Source organism: Lontra canadensis, unplaced genomic scaffold (genome assembly GCF_010015895.1).
Source record: "Lontra canadensis isolate GAN:19392208 unplaced genomic scaffold, GSC_riverotter_1.0 scaffold70, whole genome shotgun sequence".
Lineage (NCBI taxonomy): Eukaryota > Metazoa > Chordata > Mammalia > Carnivora > Mustelidae > Lontra > Lontra canadensis.
The window spans coordinates 5341942-5362307 of NW_022631064.1; the positions used below are offsets into that span (position 1 = coordinate 5341942).

The 20366-nt window shown below is 40.0% G+C and overlaps 1 protein-coding gene across 1 annotated transcript in view; it reads left to right on the forward strand.

Moving 5' to 3' along the window:
* The first annotated feature begins 837 nt into the window (after nt 1-837).
* FREM1 (FRAS1 related extracellular matrix 1) overlaps nt 838-20366 on the forward strand; it is a 140298-nt gene continuing 120769 nt past the window's right edge. Inside the window, exons 1-4 of the mRNA XM_032880568.1 lie at nt 838-1328; nt 6176-6270; nt 8570-8871; nt 10456-10652. Coding sequence (XP_032736459.1) covers nt 1098-1328; nt 6176-6270; nt 8570-8871; nt 10456-10652 — 825 coding nt within the window. The 5' untranslated portion in view covers nt 838-1097. The remainder of the gene's footprint in view (nt 1329-6175; nt 6271-8569; nt 8872-10455; nt 10653-20366) is intronic.

The following is a 20366-nucleotide window of genomic DNA, read 5'->3' on the forward strand; positions in this document are numbered from 1 at the left end:
ACCTAAGGATTTATTGCAATATGTTTTACTTGGCAGAGTCATTTCTGTTATGGAACACAGAGAAATAATCTTGAAATTCTAAGTGGTGAAAGTAGAAACAAAGATCTCATTTGTGCAGATTCAGTGCATTATGTTACAATTAGTGTCATAGACAATATGAACATGTATGCATACGCCGAGTCAGCTGTGTCTAGTCAAGCTATGTGACTTGATTCCTAGTCCCTTTGACGTGAAAACAAACCCCCCAAATGTTCACTTAGAAAAATATCTGTTCTCCAATTTCCACTCAAGAGTTTCTCAGGGGTCTTCATTGCCCAGCAATGTCAGAGTTGTGCTCATGGGACAAATTATGAAGCTCGTTTCTTATTTGGGTCATGATGATTAAGAATTAATCAGTGTTTGAAACAGCATGCAAATAATTCTGTCAGCTCTCTTCTACAGATTAGGCTATGGTCCTCATTTAACAGATGAGGAAAGAGAAGCAGAGCTCACCTCCCAGGCAACTAAACACTGTACTTGGGGAGTGAGGCTGGTTGGCTCCTGTGGGACCACACAAGTGACATCCCCATGGGGCGAGGGGGTGGGGGGCAGCATTGAGTCCGGAAGCGGGAGTTACAAGCAGGGTAGTGAAATGGCTTCACTGCCTTTTTACATGGGCCTGGAGGTCAAGTTAGTTTATTTGTTTTTAATTTAGCTGAAATTATAGGCTGGCTGAAAGATTCCTTTGCCAGCAGGGATCTTTTGAATAGTCACACAAACCTTTTGGTCTCTCTCTCTCTCTCTCTTTCTCTCTCTCTCTCGCTTTCCTCCAACCTCTTTTCTCATTTGCAGGATTAGAAAAGCACTTGGGAGGCACATTCATCTTGCCGGCGTTGTCAGGAGTGATCAGCGAGTTTTATTAAAAGCCCTGGGATTGCCTGAAAAGCCTCCTTGTCTGGGTTTGAAATGAAAGGGACATGTTAAGATCTTGAGGCACATCGTCAGGACCCCTTGCCCTGCCCCTTGGACTATGAGCTAACATCTCTAAAGGAAGAACAGAAGCCCTCTTGTGTTGAAGGGATTTCACCAGTGGACAAACCGAGTTGGCCCCTGACAGCATGAGCTCTCTGAACTGGGGTAGGCCCAGTGCTTTGCTGCTGCTGCTCCTAGGCTGGGCCAGTCCCACCTTCATCAGCCTTAACCGTGGGGTCAGGGTGATGAAGGGCAGCTCTGCCTTCCTGTCGGGAGATGACCTGAAGTTTGCCATCCCCAAAGAGAAAGATGCTTGCAAAGTGGAAGTTGTGATGAACGAGCCAATGACCCAAAGGGTCGGGAAACTCACTCCACAGGTAGGTCATTCCTGAGATTTTTCTATTCGGTCGTGTATGTGAATGTGAGTGTGTATGTGTGTGTGTGTGTGTATGTGTGAGAGAGAGAGATAGAAAGAGAGAGGGAGAGAATGAAACCAAACAGGGATGGGACAGCCTTTCAAAGGTTGGAATAGGCCCTGTGTGGTGTGATATGATCAGTCTTTATGGGATTATTCTTGTCCCAAATGAGCTCATCCATTGCTAGTCAGGGTGCCTTTGGGTAAGATATCAGGATTTCAAGATATGTTTTAGGCTACACTTGTGATTGTAGAATAGCACAAGTAAAACGTGAAGACATTTTTATCTGTTTCCATCACTAGAACATTCCGGGGAGTGGGAGGAGAGACATGGAAAGGAGAGGTGAAAATACTTCATTTTAAATATTCATTGTTTCTTCAAAAATGTCTGTAGAAAAATGTGTTCCTTTAGTCAAAATCTTGGAGACCTTATCATTTAAGAGTATTATAGGCACAATCCTTTTGTAGGATTATCTTCTAAGAGTAGAATAGAGTTACCTTCTAAGTCGTTGGGTTGAAAAAGTCTGTATTATCATATATTGTACTTGTTTGAAGTAGGAGTTTACCTCTATATAAAATAGGAAATTGGTTCTGGTTTTATAGCTCGTCCCTACTGTGGTTTAACTTCCTCCCAATGCAGACAATTTTGAGAATGTTCTGCACTGGCTGCTACTGCTGCTTCTGGAAACATGCGCCATTATTTGTGAACCGTGAACATTAAGTTTCTTCTCCATTTGGCTAAAGGCTTTGATTCCAGGAAGTTACTCCACAGTGGTACTAGATGATGTAGAGACAAATGGAAGGAGACTTAGATAGATACTAACTCAAGTGGTTATTACAAGCTGTTTGATTTACCACTCTCAGAGGATAGGCCAGTTCTGAAATACATCACAACTCTGTGGTGGCTTTCTACTTAGGGAGCATTCCTGATGTGACAGCAACAAAATGTCTCTCTCCAGTTTCCCACGAGATTTTCTTTTGTCAGTCAGAGCTTCTGATGGGCACCTCCAAACCGAATACAGTAATGGTCCCAGCTCCTAAGGGGTTGTAGTCCCAAGTTTGGGACTTGCAACATCTTTATACTTTCTCCCAACACCATCTGCACTGCAAAAGTGTGTGTGCGCGTGTTTTAAGATTTTGTTTATAAGAGAGAGAGAGAGCACGAGCAGGGGGAAGGGCAAGCAGAATACCTGCTGGACTTGGGGTCCATTCCAGGACTCCAAGACCATGACCTGAGCCTAAGTCAGATGCTTAAGGGACTAAGCCACCCAGGTGCCCAGTGGAAGTTTGGTTGTTTGGAACTTAGAGTCAGGGAAAGAAGAGAGACCTGGGGTGGCTCATACCTAGATCCCACATGACTAAGGGCAATGAGTAGGTGACATGAATAAGCTCAACTACGAAACATGGAGGCCTAACTACAAGGACTCAGTTTGTTAAAAGCAAATCCTTGGAGTTTTAGAGAGCAGTAGAGGACCCTAGTCCTAGAACACCGGGGTCCGTGGCTGCACGGATGTATATGGGTGCCTTATCGAGAAATGAACTCATAATTTGGTACCCCTTCCAATCAATACATTTTTAAAAAGTGTTTGATATTTATTTAGAAGTGAGGTTGAATATTTTGTGAGGGAAGAGAAGAAAAATTCTTCCTGGTTTATTATCTCTGGCCCTAAGCGTGCAAAGCAAAGGCCCTGTTCTTCACCAGATTCTCCCTCCTTAGAAAGTAATTTGGGGAGAAGATACTGTTCCTTAAGTCAGCCTCTGAGGCATATCCTCTCCCTATCCCAAATAGCCTATGACTCATAAACATATATGTAGTACTTTCTCCACAAGTAGTGGAATTGTCTCCATTATTTATTTTTGGTGATGTTTAATGGTCTTTGCCATCTGGCCGTCTCTGAGATACTAGAGAGCGAAAGAGCATCTAAGTGACTACAATCAGGTAAAACACTTATTTGGGGTCAAGAGTTGTAAGAGATCTCCTACTCATCTCCATTCCATTCCAAAATTTCTCTGATTTTAAGACAAAAATCCAGTTGCTAGAAAGAATATGGAGCAGAAACAGCGTGCCTGTCTCATTTAGGGACGTCTGAACAGGCAGGCCAGGGATGGGGCTCCAAAAAAGTCCCAACTTGTCCCGTCATGTGCTGTGGCTTTTAAAATGAGAAAATGTTCAGTGAGCGCATTTCCGGAGGTAAATGTGGCATCTCAAATGGATTTGTATGGTCTAAAGTAAATATGTGACTTGTATCTTCTAAAATTTATTGTGTGGAAAAGGAACCCATTGAGCTGTGGCGTTTCATTACCTTTTTGTCAGATATTTGTACCAGAAGGAAATCTATGTATCCAGAAAACTTTGTTTCTCAAACTCCCAGATGATCTTCCTACTTCAGTATGATAATTTCAACAGAAACCAGATTCCTACATAAAGTCTGTTTTTTGTTTTTTTTTTCTTTTCTTTTTTTGGGGGGCTTGGGGGGGGATTATGTGCCTATTTTTAATGCAACCCTCCCAAGGCTTGATTTCTTATGGTGTTTTTGAAATTAAACATAGCCGAATGCGTGTGCATACACACAAAGCCTGAGCATTATTCTTTAATAGCACTTACCAGGAAGTTGAAAGCAAGGCTTATGTGAACCCATTTCTAGTGAGATGACTGTATTAACAACACCCTGCTGTGTAATGAACAGTTTGATTTGATTTGCACAGAAAATGTTTTGTTTAACATCTGTTCAATTAGTGTTTTCATTTCATTACTGAAGTTTGTCTTAGGACCAACAGGTTCATTTTCCTATTGGATATTTGGAAAGGGATTTCCATTGGCGCACACCAGTACCTTCTGTTTAGATAACCCTCCTGATGTAGTCAATTAGACAAGGTCTGTGGCAATATGTTTTCCCCATGTTTTAGGACAAGACTTCCTCACACAGAGCACTTCTCACACCTGTTTCAAAGCAAGACATTTCCTGGGTGGAAAATCGCCTCAATTTAGAGCTGAGCTTGCTTTTTTGAATCAGAAATACGGCCGTAAGAAAATATCTCTAGGTTGAGCCAGTATACTGTCATTAAAGTGAGTAATGAATTAGGAATGTGTGACAATTTAATTATAAATTGTAATTGAAAAGCAGTTGAAGTGGAAAAAACCAAGGCTAGACAGTAATTAGAAAAGGATTTAGCTCTCCTTTGTTTTAGTTAGTAAATTTATGGACAATTATGGCTGTCGCCTTTTTTAAAAGGAAAACATATTACGAAACATAAAACAGATGTTTCTTTTAACAAACCAGATTGTCTCTTTATCACCAGGACTATTTGTCAATGATATGGGGAAGGTCTTTCCTTTATCTTCTTCTTTGTTGTCAATTAAAATGAGGAACCAATGATGTCTGTGGGAAAAGAAGATCATTTGTATTAGTAGTAAAGTCTTAGAGAGGATGATGTTGTCTGTAAATGTTTGAAACTGTGACAAAATGTAGGCTAAACACCATGAACTCAACAGTTATGGTATGCGACTACTTCAAGGGTATTTCTTAACACTCTGCCAAGTCAGGCTGGGCAGAATGAGAGTCATGGTGTGGTTGGGAGAGAAAATTCTTCTTTTAAGAATTAGAGTCCCCTGCCACCCCCCAAAAAAGAGAGTTCCCAAAATACAACGGTACAATTTCCTTAATAGTTCTGAGTGAGGTGATTCGGTTAATTATAATTTTATTTGGATGGAAGAAATTACCTTTAGCTTGCTATTGGTCTCATCAACCACTTTTTAAAAAGATTTTGTTTATTTATTTGAGAGAGGGAAATTGCATGAGCAGAGGGGGGCCAGGGAGGGAGAGAGGTAGAGGGAGAATCAGGCTCCCCGCTGAGCAGGGAACCCCAGGTGGGACTTGATCCTAGGACCTGGGGATCACAACACAAGCTGAAGGCAGGCGCTTAACCACCCACGCCCCCTCATCAACCATTTCTGCTGTTAGTAACCAGTAAAGCAGTCTTTTGCAATTATATGAGAAGCAATTCGGGGCCATGTTTGGCTCTGATCAACCACAACAGTGTCCATAGCCTGTGGCTTCATTTTTGAATATAAAAATGCTATTTGGAAAAGAAAGAAAGAAAGAAAGAAAGAAAGAAAGAAAGAAAGAGAAAAAGATATATAATTAATACAGTGTGTTTGTGTGTGGGGTAATGTGTACCTTTTCATGCATATGCACAGTTAGGCCTCTAACTTCATTGCTATGAACCCCTGAAGGGTGTGGGTATATTATAATTTGATAAATAGAGCCATAGTTTAAATATACTGGAGACTGTAAACAGAATCATTTTAAGAGATAAATTACTCCTTAATATATCTGCTTGATCTGTTTGAATTATCATGGTTTGGATATTCTTTTTTTTTTTTTTAAGATTTTATTTATTTATTTGACAGAGAGAGAGAGAGATCACAAGTAGGCGGAGAGGCAGGCAGAGAGAGGGGGAAGCAGGGTCTCTGCTGAGCAGAGAGCCCGATGCAGGGCTGGATCCCAGGACCCTAAGATCATGACCTGAGCCGAAGGCAGAGGCTTAACCCACTGAGCCACCCAGGCACCCCATGGTTTAGATATTCTTAAAATAAAACACACCTATAGAAGCAGGCTGGGAGCAGGCACAGGGGCTGGCAGAGATGGTGGTGGTTACAACATGGACACGCGTACGCACACACATACACACGCAGACACACCCCTCTAACAGACCATGGTTTCCCCAGGCAGTACTCTACTGCTAGAAACATCTAATCTTGTACCAATTTTTTTCACAAATATTTATCCATTTCTTCTTGTGAACTAGGTCTTTGACTGCCATTTCCTTCCCAATGAAGTAAAGTATATTCATAATGGTTGCCCGATTCTTGATGAAGACACAGTGAAGCTTAGACTTTACAGGTAAGCAGCACACATAACCATTCTGTGTACTTCTTCAGGATTTTTCTATAGATTGATGTTATCTTGAGGCTAGTTGCTAGATCCCAAACAATCAGTAGAAATTGGGGACCTAAGTAGGTGAGGCAAGAATTGTTGTCGACTTTCAATCATCTTTATTTGTATCATCTTCCTGGGAGCTTTTCGTGGAAAACTTCTGTCCTGTTCCCCTGTAGAGTTCTTGTACATGTCACTCTGGTGCTCTACCTTCCTGCTTATGATGGAAAATTAAAATTACGAAATACAAATCCTTAAAAAGAACTCAGAAAATATATTCCAAAATTGAATGATATTCTTTATTTTGATTATCAGCTGCTCAGTTAATAAGAAGTCAAGTATGTCTTCTTATGATTAGAATTTTATCTAATTTAATTAGATAAAAATGTTTAAATAATCAGCTATAAAGTTAAGTACAGAGTGACTGTGTGAGCCAGCAATTCTACTCTTAAATATATGTGTAAGAGAAATAAAAACCTTTATTTCCCCCAAAACTTGCACACAGATCTTCATTTTGGCATCATTCATAATAGCTAAAAAGTTGAAATAACCCAACTGATGAATGTGTGAACAAAATGTGGTGTATCCATACAATGGAATATTACTCAGCAGATGAAGTACTGATGTAGTCTGTAGCATGGGTGAACCTTGAGACCATCATGCGAAATGAAACACACCAGACACAAAAGGTCACATGCCTTTTCTAGAAAAGGCAAATCCATAAAACGCAGAAAACAGATTAGTGGTTGCCAGGGGCCGGGGGAAGGGCAAATGGGGAGTGATTACTAACGGGTATAGATTTCTTTCTGTGGGGATAAAAACGTTCTGGAATTAGGTGGTTGTGATGGTTGCACCACCTTGTGAATATACTAAAAACCACTGAGTTGTATACTTTAAAAAGGTAAATTTCTTCTCAGTAAAAATTAGCTTAAAAATTAAGTTCATGGTTATGGTATTGCTCACTTCATAGAGGTAACTGACAATGCAGTAGGTGGAGTAGGTTTTTTTTTTTTTTTTTTAAGATTTTATTGATTTATTTGATAGGGAGAGAGCAAACAGGAGGAGAGGCAGGCAGAGGCCGAGGGAGAAGCAGGCTCCCTGATGAGGGGAGAGCCTCACGCGGGGCTCAATGCCAGGACCTTGGGAACATGATCTGAGCCGAAGGCAGATGCTTAACTGACTGAGCCACCCCATGGAGTAGGGTTTTAGATAGATTTTTACTTGGTTTTATGGCTGTTATGAATATCTGGTTAAAATATCTTAGCGTGAATTTCCCTTAAGTACCACAGTACTATTGCAAAGAGTTTTGTAGAAGACGCTAGCATGTTGAATTGTTCTATAGACACTTATAATCACCTACTATAACTCAAGGCCCAATGCTGGGCATAGGAAACACAAGGATGAAGATTCATGGATTTTTGGTGTTCATAATCTGACGCAAAATATGGTGGATAACTGTAATGTGAACAAGGGCTGAAAGAGAGGCTTGAACACAATGCTGTGCTCAAAAAATGAAATAGTACCCAAAGATTCTGTATCACCAGCACACAGGGCTGTTTGATCTTTCTAAGGCTGTAGAGTTAAAAAACCAACTTTGGACGGCTTGCCTGGAAGCCTGGAAAAGCTGGTAGTTCTGGCTTCTCCCACTTCTTCCTTGAGTTTCCAAGGGACAGCATAGTGGAGAAGGCAAGCAGGGCTCAGTCAAAGCAGCTGCTGGAGGACATTCGAAAGAAAATATTTAGAGTAGGAGGCAGAAAATCAGAGAACATGCTTATTCCCCTCTCACTTCCCCCTCAGCTCCTTTGGCGAGCTACTTGGCCTCTCTGCCTCAGATTCCCCCTCTGTAAAGTGGAATTTACAATGTCTCTCAAGGTTTCTGAAGCGCAGAAAGGTGTTGATGCTTCAGAAACTCCTCATCCTTTCACTCCTGAATTAAAACCCGATCCATAAATTACACAAGCTTGCTACTCAAATGACAGATGTGCTAGAAGTGAGATTCTGAGCTCCCAGCCATCATTACATATCAACGTGGATGATGGGTTTGAGAGAAGGTGTGGAAAGAAAGCTCACTGGGGAGGGAGATGGCAGATAAAGGAGTTGACTCCAAGATAAGGAGAAGAAAGGAAGAGAACAGAGATTGGGAGTAGAGTATATAACAAAATCCAAACTCTACCCCCCATATGTGCATTTTATAAAGTCAGTCTTTAGATACCGGAAGTGTACCTGAGCTCTAGTAAACATCGCCTTTGCTCTGTTCTCTCCACAGATTTACTGAGACAGATACCTTCACAGAAACCTTTATCCTGCGGGTCTATCTCCTAGAAACAGACTGTAACATCATCCGTAGGAGTAACAATGTCCTGGAGGTGTCTGAATTCTATGGCCTTTCCCCAGCCATTGATAAGAACCTCCTCAGATTTGATTACGAGAGGACGGCTAGCCTGGAGTGTACAGTCAGGCTGGATCCTGTGGGAAGCCGGCTGCCAGCCCACGGTCAGATGGTCCTGCTGGAGCCTCGGCCAGAAAAACCTCGTGGAGATCAGCCACACAGTTTTTTCCCTGAGTCTCGTATGTACCGTGTTCTTTTTTGTTACTTTTTTTTTGAAGATTTATTTATTTATAAGCAAGAGAGGGAGGGAGAGGGAGAAAGTGAGAATGGTAGAGGGAGAGAGGGAAAGAGGGAGAGAGAATCTCAAGCAGACTCCCTGCTGAGCTTAGAGCCTGATGTGGGGCGCAATCTCATGACACTGAGATCATTACCTGAGCCAAAACCAAGAGTCAGATGCTTAACTGACTGAACTACCCAGGCTCCCCTCATCTGTGTGTTTTAATATATACCCGAATGTTAATAGAACAGACAAAAATATCTGTTAATAGTCATCTTCTACTTTGACAAAAAATATCTTATATCTTTGATATAATAACTGGTTGAAAAATGTAGGCTAGTGGTTAAGAGTATGGACTTTGGAATCAGATAGACCTGGGTTTGAAACAGCTTCTGCTCTTTACTTCCTAAGTGATTTTAGGTAACATATTTAACCTGGTTAAGTCTCTGTAAAATGGGCAAAGATAGTAGCTGCTCCCCAAGTTTGTGGCAGGATGGAGTAAATGAGATCACGTGCATGAAGTGGGCTTCACATGGTGTCGGGCCCATAGCAGGCACTCAGTGATGGTCAGCTGTTATTCACAGTGACAGTGGTAGTGGTACTAAGAGTAGCTGGTGCATTTATTAAGTATTATTTGATTACAAATAAGTTTGACGTAGAGTAGGTGGCCAGTAACTGTGGTTTAAATCAGGAGGAGTTGATGGATGATGTTCCTTCTGTTACTCATCTAATCAGTATATTTTGGGTACCTCCTCTGTGCATAATAATGTTCTAGGCACTATGGGAAGACCAATAATCACAGTCATAGTGATACCTTGAATTTGGGCAACAATTTACAGCTAAAGGTATGTTTGCACATGAACCCTCCCATTTAGTGTTCATGACCCATCTGGCTAAAAATTAGAATACTCATTTTATACATCAGGGAAAGGCCACTCGAAAAATAAGTGGCCTATGGGTATCACCCTACACGACTGTAAAAAGAAGTTGGGCAGAGAAAGAGACACACTCTTGAAGAGATGATGGTGGTTTTTAGTGGGAGAGAGCAGGTTGGTTCAGGCTGTCAAAGATTACTTAAAGGAGGGTTTAGTAAAAGGACTAAGGGGACCTGGAAAGGTGTCAGGACTTGGGGGTGTGATGAACACAGTGGGGAGCGAATTTCAGCAAGTAGAACAGCCTTGGAGAGCGTGCATGATGGAGCCGTGGACGTGCATGCTGTGAAGGAAGACCAGCACTAGACTGTGGAAAGCCACTCTTGACCCAGTGGCCTATTTGTCAGGGATGTTGAGTCATCAGAACATGTATTTCATTATTTTTTCTCTCAGTGTAACATTCCGTGGGCAAGGATCTCTGGAGAAAATGGGTCAACCTTTCTTTCCAGGAAAAGAGGTTATAAGGTTATCGAACAATGCCATCCCCCTCTGTGAATGATTAGAGGGTTTGCGTGGGTATTCCTGAGGCAGTCAGGATCCACGGGAGGGAGGATTTTTAAAAATTTCACGTTCATGCTCAAGTAGCTGTTTTAACTCAGTGCTGTACATTCTAGAACTGGGAACAGAGCTGAGGTGTCCAGGTGGAAGCTGTGCCCTGGGACTGAAGAAAATGGGAAGTGCCAAGGTGAGCTGTGAGGAGTTCCTGCTGATGGGGCTTCGCTATCAACACACAGATCCCCCTTCTCCCAACATCGACTACATCTCTATCCAGCTGGACCTCACAGATGGCAGGAGCAAAATCGTGTACAAGGTAGAGTTGGGGGTTATGTGTCTGTGTGCCCGGCTGATCTGCAGTGAGAGAGCCACTTTTGTGGGGGTGCTCATGCTGGCTGCCATGCCAGGGACAGCTCCTGTGCTACCATGGGTGGGACTGCCCAGTGACTCATTAGAATATAAGTGTATAATTTCCCTTCCCTGCCTCTCTTCTAGCTTTGCCCTTCTAAGGCAATGGAGGAAGGACTGGTCTGGTCACATGCTACCCTTCTTATGCCTCTTCCTTCAGTTTTCTTTAGCTTGACATTTGGTCTTTTGGAGCACCCTCTCTTCCAGGCTTCATTTCCCCCCTTCTTGGTTAGAACCTCTTTTTGCCTGTTAGAGGAAATGAGGGGGTCCACAAATCAACTAGGCAAGGCTGTGGGAGACAAAGAGCAAGTCAGTCCCAGTATTATAGGTATAGTGGTTTATATCCTTTTTACTCTTTTAGACTGTGAGATGGAAGACCAGGCCATCAAGGAGACGGCCCAAGGCCCCCTCCATCTTTCAGTCTCTTTCAAATCCCCCTGCCCTTTCTTCCTATTGATCTCTTCACACTGAAATGAAGGTAGAAGATGAAATCAATTTATATGAAATATTTAACATCCTACTGAATTGATTCATGTACTCTATAATTTGTTTTATTTGCGGCAACTGTGTACCAGCTGAAACAGCTTGGATTCTGTGCTGACATAAGATGATCCAAGATTAGAGTCATGAGAGACCTCCATCTTTCAATATTTGACTTCTCACAGGATTTCTTCCAAGAAAGTCAGATATTGAACATTGTCACTCCCAAGGAATGGATAAAATACAAAATGATAAGAAAATGACAAGACAGGATCAGAGGATTATCGAATTGAGATAAAAAAACAACAACTTTGAGATGGTCTGGTCAAATCACCTGGTAAATTTTCAAAGATTTTTAAAAAGATTTCTGAGCCTAACATTAATAGCTAAGAACATGAACCCTGCGCCCACTTTGCCTGGGTTCAAGTGTGTGTTTAACTAGCTATTTGACTATTTAACTATTTAACTAACTATTTTATGCCTCATTTTAATAAATTTTAAAATGGGAAATAATGGAACCGACTTCTTAGAATAATTGAGAGAAATAAACAAGATAAAAGGCAGTTGGTACAAAGCCTAGCACATAGTAAGCATGGGCGTATTTTGCTAGTTAAAAAAGCTACCCAGGAAAAAAAATGGATCATCAGCTAGGTTTGGAAACAACTGGTGTAGCCCAAACATCTTGTTGTATAATGGTGATCAGAGAAATCATATACCTTGCACATACATACACAGCCGTTTTATGACTGAGTCAGAACTAAATTCCAGGTCTCCTAACTAGTAGTAGATGTCTTCTTGTCTTTTTGACACAAAAGTATTTTTACTTTTATCTTATTTTATTTTGTTTATTTTAAGAGAGAGAGAGAGAGAGCGAGCAAGCATGAGTGGGGATGGGGGAACACAGGGAAGAGAGAGAGAATCTCAAGCAGGTTCCATGCTCAGTGCAGAGCCTGACACAGGGTTCGATCTCAGGACCCTGAGATCATGACCCAAGCCAAAATCAAGAGTTGGACGCTTAATTGACTGAGCCACCCAGGCACCCCAAAACTTTCATTTTGATTGACTTATCTCCATTAAAAAATATATATACTCATTTTTCTTCCTGACTGATTTTTAAATTTTACTTCTCTATATTGAGTTAAGGGCTTTATTGTTTATATTTTTAGATCAGTTTGATTGGGATTTTACCCCATAAAATGACCTTGTTGTTTTATTAATTAACCTACTCCATAGTCAATTTGGCATCATAAAACACATTCTTTTATGAATATCAAAGTAATATGTTCACTGCAGAGAATTTTTTTTAAAGATTTTATTTATTTATTTGACAGACAGAGATCACAAGCAGGCGGAGAGGCAGGCAGAAGAGAGAGAGGAGGAAGCAGGCTTCCCGCTGAGCAGAGAGCCTGATGTGGGGCTTGATCCCAGAGCCCTGGGATCATGACCTGAGCCGAAGGAGAGGCTTTAACCCACTGAGCCACCCAGGTGCTCCCAGAGAATTTTTTTTGAAAAACACACAGAAAGTAAAATAAGAAAATGAAATGAGCTATGTTTCTCCCACTTTTTACACACACACGTATGCACACTCATGGTCGGGAGACATGCACACCAATGTTGGTTTTGTTTTATGTGACTGAATTTATACTATATTTGAAGATTTTGAATCTTGTTATTTTATTATTTTTATATTTGTACAGTCCGTCCTCATCAAGTGACTAAATGACTATTTCATCCATAATTTCTTCTAGGTTCTTAAGATTTTCTTGTTTACAGTTGCCTTTTAATCCATCTGAAATGAATTTTATCATATTGTAAAACACAGGAACAGTTTTTTTCTCCAAGTAGTCAAAATTTTCAACACTAGATGTTGAATAATGAACCTGTTTCTCATTGATTTTTGATGTTTCTTCTATTGAATAGAAAGAAGGGCTAGCTCTTTTGTTTCTTAGATATACCTCCTTATTTCTGTGCCAGTATCAGTTATTCTAAATATAAAAGGTCAATAATATACTTTAATATTTTACAGACAAGTTCTTCCTTATCACTTGTCTTCAAAGTTTTCTTATCCATTCTCACCTAATCTTAGTTCTCAATAAAGAATTAAATCATTTATTTCCATTAAAGTAAATGCCTATGTATTTTTATCAGGATGAGATTAAAACTATAAATTATTTTGGGAATGATTGGAATATTAGAACATTTACCACACTGAGCACTCTCATCCAGAAATGAGGGACCTCACTTCATCTAGGCAAATGTTCTTTGATGTGTTTCTTTAAAATTTGCAGTTTTCTTCATGTAAGTTGAGCACACTTATTAGTCCAGTCCTAGGCAGTTTGGTTTTGAGAAATTACTGTGAATAGACACTTTTCTCTCCATTATATCTTCTCATTGGTTACTGGTGATAAATAGGAAAGCTATTTTTGGTATAATTTTCTTTTATCTGGCTTCTTTCTTGAATTCAATTATTCTAAGAATTTTTCAGTTCTTTGGGCTTTTGAAGACCATAATTATGTCTTTCACTAATGATGATAATTTTGTCTTTTCTTTTTCAGTAATTATTCCTCCTTTTTTTTTTTCTCTATTCCCCACTGGTTTGGCCAGAATAATATTAAATATAATGATGCTTATAAGAATACTTGCTTGTATATTTTATCAATCTTAACTGCCCACCCACACTGTCCTTTTTTGCGGGGAGGGGTTTAAAATTTAAATTCAATTAATTAACATATAATGTATTATTAGTTTCAGAGGTAGAGGTCTTATCTACCTCTGTGATTCATCAGTCTTATATAATACCCAGTGCTCATTACATCACATGCCCTCCTTAATGTCTAACACCCAGTTACCCCATCCCTCCCCTCCAGCAATCCTCAGTTTGTACCCTATGATTAAGAATCTCTTATGGGGGATGCCTGGGTGGCTCAGTCATTAGATGTCTACCTTCAGCTGAGGTCATGATCCCAGGGTGCTGGGATCGAGCCCCACATTGGGCTCCCTGCTATGTGGGAGCCTGCTACTTCTCCCACTCCCTCTGTTTGTATTCCTCTTTCTGTGTCTCTCTGTCAAATAAATAAAATCTTAAAAAAAAAAAAAGGATCTCTTACAGTATGTCTCCCTCTTGATTTCATCTTGTTTCATTTTCCCTCTCTTTCTATATAGTCCTCTGTTTTGTTTCTTAAATTCCACATATGAGTGAGATCATATGATAATTGTCTTTCTCCGATTGACTTACTTCACCTAGCATAATACCCTCTAATTCCATCCATGTCATTGCAAATGGCAAGATTTCATTTTTTTGATGGCTGAGTTGTATTCCATTATATATATATATATATCACATCTTCATTATCCACTGATCTGTCAATGGACATCTGGGCTCTTTCCATAGTTTGGCTATTGTGGACATTGCTGCTCTTAACATTCAGGTGCACATGCTCCTTTGGATCACTATATTTGTATCTTTGGGGTAAATACCCAGTAGTACAGTTGCTGGGTCATAGGGTATCTCTAATTTCAACTTTTTGAGGAACCTCCATATTGTTTTCCAGAGTGGTTGTACCACTCTGCACCACCAACAGTATAGGAGGGTTCCCCTTTCTCTGCATCCTTGCCAACACCTGTCATTTCCTGACTTGTTAATTTTAGCCATTCTGACTGGTGTGAGGTGGTATCTCATTGTGGGTTTGATTTGCATTTCCTTGAGGCCGAGTGATGTTGAACACTTTTTCATGTGTTTGTTGGCCATCTGGATGTCTTCTTTGCAGAAATGTCTGTTCATATCCTCTGCCCATTTCTTGTTGGGATTATTTGTTCTTTGGGTGTTGAGTTTGATAAGTTCTTGATAGATTTTGGATACTAGCCCTTTATCTGGTAAGACATTTGCAAATATCTTCTCCCATTCTGTTGGTTGTCTTTTGGTTGTTGACTATTTCCTTTGCTGTGTAAAAGCTTTTTATCTTGATGAATTTCCAATAGTTCATTTTTGCTGTCATTTCCCTTGCCTTTGGCGATGTGTCTATGAAGAAGTTGCTGTGGCTAAGGTTGAAGAGGTTGCTGCCTGTGTTCTCCTTCAGGATTTTCATGGATTCCTGTCTCACATTTAGGTATTTCATCCATTTTGAGTCTATTTTAGAGTATGGTGTAACAAAATGGTCTGGTTTCAGTCTTCTGCATGTGGCTATCCAATTTTCCCAAAACAATTTTTTTTAAATTTCTTTTTATTTTTTTTAAAGATTTTATTTGTTTATTTGACAGAGATCACAAGCAGGCAGAGAGGCAGGCAGAGAGAGAGAGAGGGAGAAGCAGACTTCCTGCCAAGCAGAGAGCCCGATGTGGGACCTGATCCCAGGACCCTGAGATCATGACCTGGGCCAAAGGCAGAGGCTTTAACCCACTGAGCCACCCGGGTGCCCCCCCAACACCATTTGTTACAGAGACTGTCTTTTTTCCATTGGACATTCTTTCCTGCTTTGTTAAAGATTAGTTGACCATAGAGTTGAGGGTCTATTTCTGGGCACTCTATTCTGTTCCACTGTCTGTGTGTCTGTTTTTATGACAGTACCATACTTTCTTGATGATTACAGCTTTGTAATATAGCTTGAAGTCCAGAATTGTGATGCCACCAGCTTTGTTTTTCTTTTTCATCATTCCTTTGGCTATTTGGGATCTTTTCTGGTTCCATACAAATTTTAGGATTGTTCCAGCTCTGTGAAAAAAAATTGACAGTATTTTGATAGGGATTGCATGGAATATATAGATTGCTCTAGGTAGCATAGATATTTTCACAATATTTGTTCTTCTAGTCCATGAGCATGGAATGTTTTTCCATTTCATTGTGTCTTCCTCAGTTTCTTTCATGAGTGTTCTATAGTCTTCTGAGTACAGATCCTTTGTGTCTGTCTTTAAGTTCATTACTATGTATCTTATGGTTTTTGGTGCAAATTGTAAATGGGATCAATTCCTTAATTTCCCTTTCTTCTGTCTCATTGTTAGTGTTTAGAAATGCAGCTGATTTCTGTGCACTAATTTTGTATCCTCCTGCTTTTTTGAATTCCTGTATGAGTTCTAGCAACTTGGGGGGTGGAGTCTTTTGGGTTTTCCACATAGTTTATCATGTCATTTGCAAAGAGTGAGAGTTTGACTTCTTCTTTACAGATTTGGATATCTTTTATTTCTTTTTGTTGTAAGATTGCTGAGGCTAGGACTTCTAGTACTATGTTGAACAACAGTGGTGATAGTGGATTTCTCTGCCCTGTTCCATCCCTCAAGGAAGAGCTCTCAGTTTTTCCCTATTGAGAATGATATTTGCTATGGGTTTTTTATAAATGGTTTTTATGTTATTGAGTGATATTCCCTCTATACAGTGTGGAGAGTTTTAATCAAGAAAGGATGCTAGACTTTGTCAAATACTTTTCCTGCATCTATTGAGAGGAACATATGGTTCTTATCCTTTATTTTATTAATGTAGTGGATCATATTGATTGATTTGCTGATGTTGAACCAGACTTGCAGCCCAGGCATAAATCCCACTTTGTCATGGTAAATAATCATTTTAATGTACTGTTGGAGCCTATTGGCTAAGATCTTGGTGAAAATTTTTGCATCCATGTTCCTCAGGGATATTGTCTGTAATTCTTTTTGGTGGGGTCTTTGACTGGTTTTGGGATCATGGCAATGCTGGCCTCACAGAATGAGTTTGGAAATTTTTCTTCTATTTCTTTTTTGAAACAGCTTCAGAAGAAAAGGTATTAGTTCTTCCTTAAATGTTTGGTAGAATTCCCCATGGAAAGCCATCTAGCCCTTGACTCTTGTTTTTTGGGAGATTTTTAATTACTGTTTCAGCTTCCTTGCTGGTTATGGGTCTGTTCAGGTTTTCTATTACTTCCTATTTCCTGTTTTAGTTTAGTTTGGTAGTTTATGTGTTGCTAGGAATGCATCCATTTCCTCCAGATAGCCTAATTTGTTGGCATATAGTTGCTCATAATATGTTCTTATACTTGTTTGTATTTCTTCGCTATTGGCTGTGATCCCTGCTCTTTCATTCATAATTTCATTTATTTGGGTCCTTTCTTTTTTCTTTTTGATAAGTCTGGCCAGGGATTTATCAATCTTATTAATTCTTTCAAAGAACCACCTCCTAGTTTTGTTGATCTGTTTTACTGTTTTTTTCTATGGTTTCTATTTCATTGATTTCTGCTCTAATCTTTGTCAATTCTCTTTTCTTGCTAGATTTAGGCATCATTTGCTGTTCTTTCTCTTGCTCCATTAAGTGTAAGGTTAGGTTGTGTATTTGAGACTTTCTTCTTTCTTGGGAAAGGTTTGTATTGCTATATACTCCCTCTCATGACCACCTTTGCTGCATCCCAAAGGTTTTGAACAGCTGTGTTTTCATTTTCATTTGTTTCCATGAATTTTTAAGTCTTCTTTAATTTTCTGGTTAGCTCATTCTTTTTTTAGTGGGATGCTCTTTAACCTCCATGTATTTGAGTTCTTCCCAATTTTCCTCTTGTGATTGAATTCTAGTTTCAAAGCATTGTGGTCCAAAAATATGCAGGGAATAATCCCAGTCTTTTGGTACCAGTTGAGATCTGATTTATGATCCAGTGTGTGATCTCTTCTGGAGAATCTTCCATGTGTCCTCAAGAAGAATGTGTGTTCAATTGCTTTAGGATGGTATGTTCTGAATATATCTGTGAAGTCCATCTGATCTAATGCGTCATTCAAAGCTCTTATTTCCTTATTGATTTGCTGCTTAAATGATCTGTCCATTCGTGAGTGGGGGTGTTAAAGTCCCCTACTATTATTGTATTATTACCAATGAATTTCTTTATGCTGTTATTAATTGATTTATGTATTTGGGTGCTTCCAAGTTGGGGGCATAAATATTTACAATTGTTTAGCTCTTTGTGTTGGATAGACCCTTTATGTATGATAGACTGTCCTTCCTCATCTCTTATTACAGTCTTTGGTTTAAAATCTAATTTGTCTGATATAAGGATTGCCCCTCCCCCAGCTTTTTTTCTGAAGTCCATCAGTGTGGTAAATGGTTTTCCACCCCCACACTTCCAATTTGGAGGAGATTCATCTGAAATGAATCTCTGGTGGACAACATATTAATGGGTCTTGCTTTTTTATCCAATCTAATACCCTGTGTCTTTTGATTGGGGCATTTAGCCCATTTACATTTAGAGTAACTATTGAAAGATATGAATTTAGTGCCATTATAATAACTGTAAAGTTACTGTTTCTGTATATTGTCTCTGTTCCTTTCTGGTCTAGGTTACTTTTGGGCTCTCTTTTCACTTAAAGAATCTCTTTTAATATCTCTTGCAAGGCTGGTTTCATGATCACAAATTCTTTTAGTTTCCGTTTGTCCTAGAAGCTTTTTATCTCTCTCATTTTGAATGACATCATAGCTGGATAAGGTATTCTTGGCTGCGTATTTTTCTCATTTAGCATCCTGAATATATCATACTTGTCCTTTCCGGCCTGCCAGGTCTCTGTGGATAGGTTTGTTCCCAATCTAATGTTTCTACCCTTGTAGTATATGGACCTCTTGTCCTGAGCTGCTTTCAGGTTTTTCTCTTTGTCTCTGAGATTTGCAAATTTCACTGTTATATGGAAGGATGTTGACCTATTTTTATTGATTTTGGGGGGGGGGTCTCTGTGTCTTCTGGGATGGAGTGCCTATTTCCTTCTCCAGATTAGGGAAGTTCTCTGCTATAATTTGCTCCAATATACCTTCTGCTTCTTTCTCTTCCTCTTCTTCTTGGATCCCAATTATTCTAATATTGTTTTGCTTTATGGTATCATTTATCTCTCAAATTCTTCCCTTTATCTCTCTTTCTCAGTGGTTATTCATCTCTTTTTTTCTCAACTTCTTTATTTTCCATTATTTGGTCTTCTATATCATGAATTCTCTCTTCTGCCTCATTTATCCTAGTAGTTAGAGCCTCTGTTTTTTATTACATCTCATTAATAGCCTTTTGATTTCAACTTTATTTGATTTTAGTTCTTTTATTCCTCCAGAAAGAGATTCTCTAGTGTCCCCTATGCTTTTTCCATACACCAGGTTTGGGGTGTATTTTGGTCTGTTTGTTAAAAGAAACTGTATCCCACAATTGTAAAGAAAGGAAAACTTATGTATACATAAAATAAAATTAAATACAGGGAAAGTATAGAATGTAAGTATAAAAAGGAAAATTTAAAAATATTTTTAAAAAAGGAGTTAATAAAATAAGAAATTGGTTGAAAAAGGAAAGAGAAAAAATTAAAATGGAAAGACTAAAGAATAGGGGGGGGGGAAGCCATGAATTCTATATACTGTTTCCCCCTAGTGCTGGAGTTGCGCAGTTCTCTATAATGGGTAAACTTGGTCGTAGTTGGATGTTCTTGTTGATCATCTTGGGCGGGGGGTCTGTTGCACTGATTCTCAGGTGTCTTTGCCTTAGGCAGAATTGCAGCACCCTTGCCAGGGGCAAGGCTAAATCAGTGGCTCCAGGTTGCTCTGTGTGGCTTTTGTTCCCTGCAGGTTTTCTGTGCAGCTTTAGAGGATGAGAATGAAAATTGCGGTCTCCCCATCTCCAGCCCTGGAGCCAATTGCTCAGGCCCCACTCCTCAGTGTGTCCTTAAGGAAAAGCAGTCAGTCACTCATGTCTCTCTGATCTCCAGCCACACTTGTGCTCACCCGGCCTGTGACAGAATTTCGTCTCAGGCTCACAACCCTGTTTTGAGTCTCCAGACCCTGCAGACTCCTGAGGCACACTCCTGAGCCACTCCTCTTGGTGGGAAGGGGGTGTCTCGCAGGTTCTGCTGCTTGCTGGGCCCCTGCTTGGACAGTAGTCGCTGGACCACTATTTGTGGTTTATGGTTTATGGCAACCCCGAGCTGAGAGCCCACTCCTGGGCTTGCTAATTGCAGCTGGCTTCCCTGCTCTGATACCTGGGACCTCTGCCACACTCAGGCATCTCTGGTCTTCCTGTGATCCTGGGGATCCTGGGGATCCTGTTCCACCTAGGATTCTGCCCTGCTTTGCCATCAGAGCACCTCTCAGGCAGGGACATCCCTCACTGGAACAACCTTTTAAAAGTTCTGATTTTGGGCTCTGCTGCTCCCTCTGCCTGCAGTTTATCTTCCTATA